Here is a 12,333-nt window from a genome sequence, read left to right as displayed (position 1 = left end):
GTTAATTAAAGATGCATCATTTTTTTTACAGCAGAAACGCCAACAAGTATCACTGTTACATCAGCACCACCAATATCTCTAGTACCACCAACAGCAACAATTAAACCAACCACCACCCCCACAACACTTAAACGCTCTGGACCTAAAGCTAGTGTGAGACCTATAGCAGTTGCACCAACACAGAGCACACCCACCCCCACAGCAACTGTTTTACCTACAGTCACGTCCACCCCCTCAGAAGCTGTAAGTGTTGCTGGAACCATCAGGGTGCCAGGAACAGCAATTTCTATAGCGAGCAGTGTGTCAACCTCTGTACCAACAACAGTGTCTGTCCGTCCAATCACCAGTACCGTAGAAGTGCAGCAGCAACAGCCTCCTCAGTAAGTGCTGCATGAGTTGTACACTAGCTAGGTACCAGTAGTTGATACGTTAAGTAGAGTTCAGCTAGAAAACAGAGGTGTGTTAGTACCTGTAGAATGTTTTTCAATGTAGCAAGGGGGGAGGGGCATTGAAAATGCACTTGCTCACACTGCTGTTTAACCCTTTCACTGCCAAGATCTCAATATAGTAATTCTCCTTACTGTCTGCCATACAATTCATATCATGTAAGTTTGGAGAATTTGGTATTGGACCAACTAAAATCCCCTTAATATTTTTCTGTATTCTCAACAGTTTTCTGTTTGACATTGTCTTGATATTGTAAGGAGAAATTCTGTCTTGGTCACTCGTGGCAGTAAAATGGTTTACCCTTTAACCTGTTAGGGTGACTAGCATCTAATTAATTTTCTCACCAATGTATCACTGCCGAGTCAAACCTTGAGCTAATGGGAACAAAATGTCAGTGCCATAGGAAATGCTTGAAGAACAGTATGGAGAATTTGCATGTTGATGTTGGGGTGTAAAGAGTCAACCCATTAGCCCCTAAGAGTGACTAGCTTGTAATTTCTCTTTACAGTGCATGCTTTTTATAAAACCCTCATAAGAAAGTCAAGTGCATGACCATAGCAGAACACTTGAAAAATGAAAATAACAGAAAGACCCAATTAGCCTTGAATAACATATTTTGGTGTTATCAACTAAGTTGATAATTAAAAATGGGCCACTGTGGTATCACCCCTGAATCACACATCAAGGTCATAAGAATATTAGAAATTATCAACAACTACAGACTGAAGCTCTTGATTGTTAGGCAAATTCTCCTCATCAGCACCTTAGAAAATGTATAGAGAAAATGGTTAATAAGTGAATGCCTCAACTGGACTGATTTCTGAAGTTATTCAGAATTTCCTTTTTGTTATTCGAGATCCTTCTTTGTTACACTTATGTAGTTAAGATTACTGGTGTTTTGCTGGCCTTGTTGTAATGTTAGCCTTGCATTTGTAGCCTTATTTTAGCTTTATCCAAAAGCTCTATGATTACATTGTAGAATTTGTCCATTTGTAAATGGGAAGAGTCAGCAAAAATGGCAGCCCACAAATGATTCTTGTTTATTTTTAAATTACATTGACATCACTTCTTCTTCTGGGTCCAAGAGCTTGTGATCCCCCCCACCAATTCCTTTGTAGGTGAATATCAGCTTGGAGCATTTTTCAATTGCTAATTCTTTATCTGCTGATTGAATTGTAAACTGTGCCATTGAACTATTCTAGAGGGGAGTCTGAGGTGTCATCCACTGAAGTGACAGCCAGTGAGCAGTTGCAGCCTACTCCGTCTACAGCTGTAGTATCAGGAAAGCGACAGAGAGATGAATCCCAAGTGACTGACAGGTATAATTGCAGCCTATGCAATGTCTTCTGAAATCTTTCAAAATTATCTATTGGTTTGAATTCCCATTTAATGAGTATTTTTTATAATTTTGTTTTTTAATTCCTGTAATGACAAAGACACTCATAAACAGTTTAGTTGAGAGAGCTATCTGACTAAAGAAACTTGACCCTTTGACCTCCGAGATACTAGCATTTAATTTTCCTTTTCAATATTGTCATGAGAATAAAAGAAATTATCACCAACTAAAGAAGCTCTTGATTGTCAAACAATTTCTCCTAGCCAGCTTTTAAGGAAATGTATAAAGAACAGTATGGAGAATAATTTTACAGAATGATCTTAAGGTGTAAAGGTTGAGGTTATTATCTGGGTAATTTCCATGCTTGATTAGTGACTTTCTATGTAATAGAAGTGCCACTGAAGTTGTGGAAGGTACAAGTACAGAAGATGAACCTGTGCCAAAGAAAATCAGGACTGTAGAGGTTTGTTTTGGATTTAAAACTTTTTTGTTTTAGGCTGTAGGTTGTAGATTCAATCAGCTGTTCCAGTCAAAACTCTGACTACTTAAATGTGCTCAGACAGAGTCAATTCTTCTTGTCTTGGTCAACTTAGTCTTATTTCGTCTTTTGACATTCTTGTTTTGCTTAGCCTTAATTTAACATATTTTTGTCAGTTGTATTTTAGTGTAACATGCATTGCCCAAAAATATGGCAAAAACTGCGACCAAAAAATTGTAGCTGTTTTTGAAAGCAGTGCAGGTTGTTTGTATGCTTACTATGATCAGGGGGGTCAAATTAGATTACTGATTATATAGAGTTCCTAAAGGTTATCTAATACCTGAACAGGGTTGTCAGAATTCTTAATAATTTAAGGCAGCGAGTAATTCTTCTTTTTCAATAGTTTTTTTTTTGTTTGGTTATACTATTATCTGTCTTTTTTCCAACAAAAAAAAAAAAATAATAAACATAGTCCTGAAGGTAACTTGCAACATTAAAAAGCTGTAGACTATCGTAAATTAATTATGATATGCATTCAAACTCAAGCTCCATGTGGAAGATGAAGTTGGAACATCACAAGAAGAGTTTGAAGACACAGCTGCAGATGGCACAGGTGATGATCAACTTGAAGAAGAGGAAGAAGGAAAGGAAGAGTTTGATTTTGAAGGATATGAAGGGGAAGAAGGTGAAGAAGAAGAAGAAGACCAGGAGGCACACGATTCTGGAAGAGAAGAGGTGATTCAGGCTACAGCCATAGAACCAGAGGTAGTTTTGATTGAAAGTGATGAAGATGAAGATGTTGAGGAAGAGAATGTTGATGAAGATGAAGAAGAAGAGGAGGAGGAGGAGGAGGATGAAGATTATGTAGAGCAGGATGAGGATTATGCTGAGGGAGAGGTGAATGAGATGGAGGAAGATGATGAAGGTGAAGATGAGGAAGAAGAGTACATGGAAGGAGATGGTGTTGAAGAAGAAGATGAAGACATGGATGAAAATGGAGAGGATGATCAAAAGCAAGAGGTGGTAGAAGTGATTGATGATGATGAAGATGACATGGATGAAAATGTGCGGGAAGCAGAAGCAATTGAAGAAACGCAGGTGGGAGAAGCAGATGCTGGAGAGATAGTAGTAGGTTAGTCTCTTGGGTTCTTCACAATTAATTTTTGGGATGCTAATATTTGGCCCATGGAAAATAAGGTGTCTTTGTAACATAGTCCCATTCTGGGAATATTCTGTTTTTCTGTCTGTATCTATTTAAATATTTATTTTAACTCCCTAACTACAGGTAATTTTATTTCCAACAGAGGAGGATGTTGCTGAAGAAATACAGGATCGGAATGAGATTGTACAAGCTGAGACTTCTGAGGCAAACTTAGAAAGAGAGATTTCCACAACAGAGCAACTTACAACAGGAGCTGCTGTTGAAAGTCAGATATTGGAAGGGGCACAGAGATCTGCCACACCAACAACATCAGTCACAATTACACAGCGGCTCCTGTCTGCTAGGTCTCATTTGGCACCATTTTCATTCCCTCAGGTGCGACATGATAAGAATTATTTCCTAGCTTTTGAAGTTTACACTAGTATTGGTTGACACTGCTTAAGAAACAGTGAGAGTATCTCTTAAAATTGCAGCTGGCTGTTCCAGGTTATAAGTGAAGTCAAAGTTTGTGCCACTTCTGCACCTGTTCATTTGAAAATGTTTGTCGAAAGAACTCTGGAGATACTAGATTTCTCTCTCTCAGCATTAAGTTACCTGCAAATGAAAGACAGGAAAATGTAATTATCTTGAGATGATACAGGATTTTCTCAAACTTTTGAAGTACAGAGTAAGAGGAGTCAGGTATCAAGTTTGGCAACCATTTTATGCCATTTCAATCCCCTCATCCTGATTTAAAAACTGAATTGACCACCAAATTCCTGAAGAGTATCCTTTGAACTCTGCTGGCAGATTGTCTAGCTTTAGTGTGTTGCAATTTTAAGAGTTGCCATTAACATTCCTTGTAGATTGTAGGCATGGTTGTGAATTAACTCCCTTAGTAGAAAATGAATGCAACCCAAATTTTACCTTAAATTGCATAATTATTTTTATTTAGGGCCAACCAGCTCCAGGTCCATTTAATGAAGAAGAAGACTGTATGGTGCCCAGCACCCCTACATTGTATGTGCCAAAGAGAACTGATGGTTTTGCGGAGGCTATAAGGTAGGTCCTGTGTCAGAGAAAAGTAGTTAATATGCAACACCTCTACCATTAGTATCCATACCAAGCAAAGAACCTACATCCAACTTGTTATTAAAGTGCGTATAAAGACATGTACAACCAATCAATCTTTCAACCTGTTTACCAGCATCTCTGGAAACCAGAAAACTGTGTACAACCAATCAATCTTTCAACCTGTTTACAAGCATCTCTGGAAACCAGAAAACCGTGTACAACCAATCAATCTTTCAACCTGTTTACAAGCATCTCTGGAAACCAGAAAACTGTGTACAGCCAATCAACCTTTCAACCTGTTTACTAGCATATCTGAAACCAGAAAACCGTGTACAACCAATCAATCTTTCAACCTGTTTACAAGCATCTTTGGAAACCAGAAAACCATGTCCAACAATACTGCCCTTTATACTGTGGACCTTGATTTCTGGACAAACAGAGTGAAACTTGAATTGAAACTTTGCCTTGCCATGAATTTGTATCAGTAGTCTTCAACATGTTGTTCAATAAGGTTAGTTCAGTGGAATGATTTGTTTGAAACCTGCAGTATTGTAATATTGCAGTACAAAGCTTTTTCTAGGTTTCCTAAGAGATATAAAAATGAACAACTGCTGCAGTATTGGAAGATCTTTTTATACTGACATCAAATTACACTGTTGAATCAAAATGAGATTAGAAATGTTTTGGCAAATGTTTCTTTAGCTAAAAAATTTTTTTTTATGTCTTCAGCTCTCCTCAAATAAATCGTTCATCATTCTCATTTGCTGCACCTGGGGAGAGCTCGATGTCATCTGCAGGTGTGTTGGAGCTTGGCATGTCAGAAGAAGGTGAGTCATTTGCAATAGTGATCTGAAGACAAATGGGAGAGTAAAAAAAAATTTTGCATTGAAAAAACTAATTATTATGGTAACTCCCATGAGTGACCAAGACAGAATTTCTCCTCATAATACTAACACAAGGTCAACTAAAGCAGACAAACGATCAGAATAAAGGAAATTACAAATTAGGGGATTATTAGTTGATCAAATACCAAATTCTCCTAATTAACATCATAAGAATTGTGTGACAAACAGTAAGGAGAATCGATAATGAGATCTTGTGGGGTGAAAGGAAGAGTTGTTGCCCTTATCACCAACACTGAAATTAACACACCGGTAAAACTTGCTTATTGTTTTATAAAACAGCTTTAAAATATGTTTTAGCTTTGGCATTAAGAGGGTATAAGTGTTTCATGTTGCTGTCAGTCATGGAGAGGTGCACACCCCCTAGGATTCAGGTTGTATTTCTGGGATAAAATGAGAGAATTTCAATCCATTTTGTGTAAGATGGTCACTGTGATGATGTGATTGTGACTGACACCATCATGAAACAGAATTACTTGTTGACATTTAACCTCAACCCTTTGTTGGAGAGTAGTTTGTGGTTGTTCCCGTATAATTTAACAACAGAAAGAACACTATACTCCTACAAACCCAACTACTTTATTGAATGACTTGTTATACTCTTACTAAGGAGCAACTCCTGAAGGCAATACAACTTACGTATGCACACTACAAACCATAACTTAGCTCACCACTGACACAAATCTTACAGTTATTTTAAAAGTTCCTTGAAATGAAAAATCTTCCATGGTAGATCTCTCTTGGTACAGCTTTCCAAGCATTTGGTCACTCCTTACAACCGCAACAAGAACTAACCACTACTATACGACTGAGTTCCTATTTTCATTTACAAAGTATTCCAGAACATTCCAGAGGCTTACAACACAACTATTTTGGCTGTATTACATCATAACTAGGTGACCTTTTACTAGGTATTCTAGAAATTTCTAGATACTTATTTTTACAGTTATTTTCCATAACACTCGCTGTGGTATTGTCTTTCCCTCTCTCATTTGGCTCATTTTCTTTTAAGGGTTGCGCGTAGATGATACACAAGTGGACCTCATGGGAGGTTCAGATGAAGCTTCTCATGAGAGACCTTCCTTTGTAGTGCCTACAGGTAGGGCAGTAAGAAGGAAAAGAGAGAAAAAATGCTGCGCAAGTTGTCATGAAGACATTAATATGCTCAGGAAGGAAAAGAAGGAAACAGTTTTAAAGATAGTCAGACACAGAGTTGGAAGAAAGAGACAGGTTACTCTGTTACTAAATCAATCGAAAAGAAGACGAGGTAGAATAAATCTCACAGGTAGATCAGTTTAATGTAGATATGGTAGTCATTTTATTGCTTTTCTCACTTACTCAAAACTTTAAAGTTCTTTATCTGAACTTCTGCACCACTTTCCTTCACAGTTAGATTAGAGTGCATGTACCTTTGAGGGTATTTTGACCACTGAGTTTGCAAATATTATTATGTATTTGGCCTTCTCACCTTTCATTAACCCTTATATTCTTGGAAGTGACCAACATTTGACCTCTCATTTAACCTTGTTCCAACAATCAGGTGATGACAACAAACAATTGTGTCTGTTCGAGGGAGTTGTCTTGATGGATCAGTAAATTCTCTTAATCAATTTTGAAAAAATGTGATCTAAAAAATTAAATTATCAAGAGAAGGAAAGGTGTTGAAGGGAAAAGGAAAAGGAAAGAAGGGTTTAGTGAAAGGTGGTTTTATCAACTAAGCTGATAACGTAAATTGGCCACCATAAAGAGTTTAAAAGCTGATGTTTCAAGTGTTAGCCCTTGGTCAGCGAAGGGCTAATGCTCAAAATGTCAGCTGTTAAACTCTTTATGGTGGCCAATTTACATTATCAGTGGTACCTCCACTGATGCAGCACCACAGTTTCTTTAGAAACTTACCCTCTTTAGTGAAAGAGAACTAGTGTGATTTGTATTCCAGTAAAAGAAGGAATATGTTATCCCTTAATTAATTCTTTTTTATTTTATTTTTTATTTTCTTAATTAATTCTATGTCAGGCTTACCAGAAGCTGCAGAAGCAAGTAGTCAGTCCAACCAGCGACTCCCAAGCACTGGCTCAGATACCAGGCAGCTCTCATTAGAAAGCTTGGAGAGCGAGTCAGAAGCTGGCAGTATTGCCACTGTTCCTGCAATCATGGTCACACCTGTCACTGAAGCATCGGAGGAGTCATCTGAGCAGAACGTGCCAGTTTCCCAAGCTCATCCAGAGGTTCTTGACACAGAAGTGGTGGAGCTGTTGGAGGATGTTGAGGCTATGAAAGAAGGAGAGGAAGGTGATGAACAAGAAGCAGCAGAAAAAGGAAGGTTGGTAGTTTGAGGGATATAGTAACTGTAAGAGATTTTGAAATCTGCTGCTACTCTTGAATAAGGGAAGTTAAAAGGTTGAAATTCTCCACTTGAAAATAGGGCTTTGGTAGTCTGCTCTTTGTACTTTAAAGATAACTACTTTGCATGTCCAAAAGCATAACATTGATTTCTGTAATGTGGTATTGCTATTTTGCATAGTGAGTTAGAAGTCAAGGAATCACAAGAATTTGCCCCAGAGGACATTTCTCAGCCAAGCATTTCAAGTAAGGAATGGAACAAAATTAATTACTTACAAAACCATTGGAAAATTAAAATTTCAGACAAATATCAAACCATAGTGTTCAGAGTATTAACATCACAGGATTTAACTTGCAAGTGTTAATTGTAGACAGCAGAGATTGCTTGATAGTAGGTATTGATATTAGGTTCTGATTGATTTTACTAAAAAAAGTGAACTGGGAACTACTGGCAGTGGTTAGTCATTTTCCCACCAAACTTTTAAATTTAAAGCTAACAATAGACCTACTACTGGTTTCATCTTTAAATTTGATCAAATTGAATCCTCTCCTAGTATGTTTTACTTTTTTGTTTTTGGTAATCTCCCCCCTTTAATTATTTCATCGCAGGTGAATCCTCTAGAACTAGTGCCCAGTCTGCCTCAACAACATCAGGAACTGCAGCTAAATCTAAACAAGGTTTGTTGGTTCATCTTGTTCACTTTCACAAGTTAAACTCAGTCAAAAGGTTTTGTATGATTAGGTGAGATGAATACAATAAGAAGCAAGGAGGGGATATAGTTTGTTTAACTAGTGATTGATGTACCCAGTAGGTGAGATAAGGGTTTAGGAGCAGATTGAAAATTGTTCGGAAATTTTGACTCTGCTGCAAATTTCATTTGTTAGACAAGAAGACAAACAGTAGTGTAGAGGATTCAAGAGTTTTTGCCTATTTCATTGAATGCTTTGTTGTAGACCTCCACATTTCCTTGAGCATTATTTGCTATTTTTGCGAGGGGTCATTTTAAGCTGTAATTTAAAAGTCAAGTGCTCAGTGTTGGTGAAGATAGATTTCATTGTATAGTATTGCTAACATAAATGATTTTTTGTCCTTCAAAAATCATTCGTATGCTGAATAAAAGTATATGATAAAGTGATATGGTTGATTTCAGATCTAAATAGGGGCAGAGGTACAGTTGTACAGTTAAGAAGGTCAGCCACAACATCTACCTGGAGTACAAGGGGAGTTACCCAAGCTCAAAGAGGTAAGAGACTTGTGGTAGTTCTTGTAAGTGTTTTTGTAATGCTTAGCCCTAGAACTCCTACAAGCAAGTGACCAACATAGAATTTCTCCCTGCAATTTCAATACAATATCAAGCAGACAAGTGATGAGAATACAGAAAAATATTGATTAGGGGATTGTTAGTTGATCCAATACCAAATTCTCCAACCTCACATCTTAAGAATTGTATGGAATATGGCAAGGATAATTCCTTATGAGATCTTTGAAGTGAAATTGTTACATTATGTTGAGTAGTTGTCTGTTCCTGAAACTTTCTCAACACAAGTTTTCTCAAAGTGGAGCCACCATCCAATCAACCATCCCCACCATCCAATCAACCATCCCCACCATCCAATCAACCATCCAATCAACCATCCAATCAACCATCCCCACCATCCAATCAACCATCCCCACCATCCAATCAACCAACCCCACCATCCAATCAACCATCCCCACCATTCAATCAACCATCCAATCAACCATCCCCACCATCCAATCAACCATCCCTACCATCCAATCAACCATCCCCACTATCCAATCAACCCTCCAATCAACCATCCCCACCATCCAATCAACCATCCCCACCATCCAATCAACCATCCCCACCATCCAATCAACCATCCCCATCATCATTACAGTGATATTACTGCTACATGTATTAGTACCACCAACAACACCATGGTAACCATCTCAACGAGTAGATAATAAAAAAGATGTAAATGTTATTTTAAGGTACCTCTGCATCAGGAAGAGTGCGTCGACTTAGAAGGGATCCTGTTAGAGGTAAGATTTTGGATCTTGTTTCATTCACACATGTAAGGCCTTCAAAGCTGTTGAAGAATGGCAGTAAATCTCATGAAAACTTGTAGAGACGAGATAGTTAAGCCCTGTTGCACAATCTCTTCTTTATAGGCAACTACAATAAAGAAGAACAGAGTACTGCAAATGAATTCTTTTGGTTTCAAACTCTTAAACATTGGATGGTCTTTTGTTTCCCAAGGTTGACTATGTTTAATATACTTGTCACGGTTCTCCCCTTACTGCTACACATCTTGTAAATTATTTAAGACAATTTGGTTGTACATCAAGATAAAATCACAAGTGTGTGTATCCCTGTGACATGTAGGCTGAATATACTCAGAACAAACTGATTAATCGCGTATAGGAATAAAGGCTCAGCATCTATTCACTATTCTAGTGAATGTTAAACTAAGGTTAAAATGTATCAGATAGTTTAATTTAAATCTTTGGAATCCTAAGCCATAGCTCTGTGCTGAGTATTCAACTCAATTTTTAATCAGAAACCTCCATGACCTCTGGCTTTTTGGTTTCATATACTGAGATATCCATCTTGCCTTTTTATCAGGTCCTGGTGCTCATCGTGGTCGTGGGACACAAATGCCCCGTGGTAAGCAGGGCGGAACTCCAAGAGGAGGAGGAGGACAAGCATGAAATATGATCTTGCTTATAACTAAATTGTGTAACTTAGGATCATTTTTATAGTTTTTGTACAGAATAGTTTCTTGGTTTTTAAGAATCTTGTAATAAAGTTAACATACAGTGTATAACGTTTGACTGTTTTTCCCACTATTTTATCTGCCTCAAGTCTTGTGGGGTTTGGGTATCCTTCAAGGTTAACTCTTAACTGCTTCCAGTGATATAAAGTTCAAACTAGTTTAAGCAGCCAAAGAGAACCCCCTTGGCTTATTTGCATTTGTACTTATGTGGTGAAAGCTTAAATGCCCAATTTCCACAGGAAGCAAGAAAGCAGATTTCAAGCATTGTATAGCCCAATCTTGTTCACACAGTCACAGTCCAAACCAAGTTTTGAGCAATTTATTGCAATTTACTGTTTATGAAGACTCTAGTTTTGTTTTTACCAGCCAACTAGATGTTAGGAAAAGTGGGTTCTTTCTAGGGCACATTAATTTGTGACAGTGGTCACAAGTTCAATGGCTCTGGGGCAATGACCATGAAATGGCTAAATTGTGGCATTTTCTAACCCCCACCCCTATTTCAACTGTGAACTTTTGATGGAATTTCATTTTCATTATAATAGAGACTAGTTTATGTCACAGCACGTTGGAACTTGAAGAATGGTCATGAAACAACTGGTTTAAGCTAAACACTAACAAAACAAAATCCATGTTTGAAACCGGAACTAGACTGCGCGCAAAGATAGACTCCCTCAACCAGATGGAAATCCGTACCAGCAAAGGAGATATACTGGAAACTACCACAAGCTTCTTGAAGTATACATTGACTCGGACCTTTCTTTTAATGAACATGTTGAACATTTATGTAAGAAACTTGCAAAGCGTATAGGCGTCCTGAGATCAATTAGGCATTAACCTGCCTTTTAGTGAGTGCCTATTGTTCTATAACACAACTATAAAGCTTTTGTTCCTTTATGGCGGAGCAGTGTGGAGTATGACATCCAAGGCAAACAGACGTGTTTTTCAATTAAAAGAGAGCTGCCAGGACTATACTAGATATTAAAACTAAAGAAGAATGAACTGTTAGCTTATTTAAGAAACTAAACTGGATGTCTTTTCACAATGAAATTAACGTTAACAACCCATGTCTTATTTTTTAATGTATACAGGGGCAATGCCCAGAATATCTTCGCACTAAGTTAGTCCTTGTAAGTGAGACATCGGAAAGATCCTCGCATTATGGGCACATAACACTACGCTGCCCCAAGTACAACAGGAAAACAGAAGGGGGTAAAACCCTTTTAATATCATCAATTCTACTGTGGAACTTTTTATCTGTTAAAATAAGATCTAGCGAAACTATCAACTCTTTTAAACGCAAATATATTGAGCACATAAAGGAGGGGTAAGCTAATATTGATCATTTTCAAATATCCTAATAATCTTAACTTTTATTCTATTGCATGTTGATAGCTTGGTCATTTCTATTATTGTAATTACTATAGTTAATTTCTAAATTACTGCAATTATTTGTAACTTTTTCTTATTGTAACTTAGGTGAGGGCCACAGGTTTCTTAGTCTAACGACTGTAAAGTGCTTCCCTCGTTAAATAAAGTTATTTATTTATTTTTTATTTATTTGACACATCACACCTGAGTGATTTACAAAGTGATCACATACTTTCTAACAACTTGAGCACCTATCTTTGATGATGTTCCTACCAATCTTAGTTGCTTTAAGAATTAGTTTTAAGGTACCTATTGCAGTTATGGTTAGAACCTGGGATTTAAAGTCAGTCATACAGTGAGGTCATCTACAATAGTTTGGTCCTGAAATGGGCCACTGCTTGTAGCAGTGATCGGTGTTTCAAAAAGCTAAGCAGAAGTCATTAGAGAATCAAGTGGAGAGTTGTATGTC

General features: G+C 37.5%; 1 protein-coding gene across 3 annotated transcripts in view; it reads left to right on the top strand.

Annotated features, from left to right (window-relative positions):
• The window catches only part of LOC111330140 (nucleoprotein TPR), a 48,053-nt gene extending 37,506 nt beyond the window's left edge, over positions 1-10,547 (top strand). For 2 of the 3 annotated variants that reach the window (XM_088742650.1, XM_088742652.1), the window contains 14 exons: positions 32-380; positions 1,650-1,766; positions 2,174-2,246; positions 2,808-3,393; positions 3,566-3,798; positions 4,358-4,464; positions 5,206-5,303; positions 6,391-6,477; positions 7,392-7,698; positions 7,900-7,964; positions 8,328-8,396; positions 8,870-8,962; positions 9,712-9,762; positions 10,346-10,547. In XM_088742650.1, the coding sequence (XP_088598776.1) occupies positions 32-380; positions 1,650-1,766; positions 2,174-2,246; positions 2,808-3,393; positions 3,566-3,798; positions 4,358-4,464; positions 5,206-5,303; positions 6,391-6,477; positions 7,392-7,698; positions 7,900-7,964; positions 8,328-8,396; positions 8,870-8,962; positions 9,712-9,762; positions 10,346-10,431 (2,321 nt within the window). In that variant the 3' untranslated portion in view covers positions 10,432-10,547. The remainder of the gene's footprint in view (positions 1-31; positions 381-1,649; positions 1,767-2,173; positions 2,247-2,807; positions 3,394-3,565; positions 3,799-4,357; positions 4,465-5,205; positions 5,304-6,390; positions 6,478-7,391; positions 7,699-7,899; positions 7,965-8,327; positions 8,397-8,869; positions 8,963-9,711; positions 9,763-10,345) is intronic. The other variant, XM_088742651.1, reaches the window with a different exon arrangement.
• Positions 10,548-12,333: the final 1,786 nt, after the last annotated feature.

This window comes from Stylophora pistillata, chromosome 13, assembly GCF_964205215.1.
Source record: "Stylophora pistillata chromosome 13, jaStyPist1.2, whole genome shotgun sequence".
Taxonomy (NCBI): domain Eukaryota; kingdom Metazoa; phylum Cnidaria; class Anthozoa; order Scleractinia; family Pocilloporidae; genus Stylophora; species Stylophora pistillata.
This window is presented reverse-complemented; position numbering and strand designations above follow the sequence as displayed.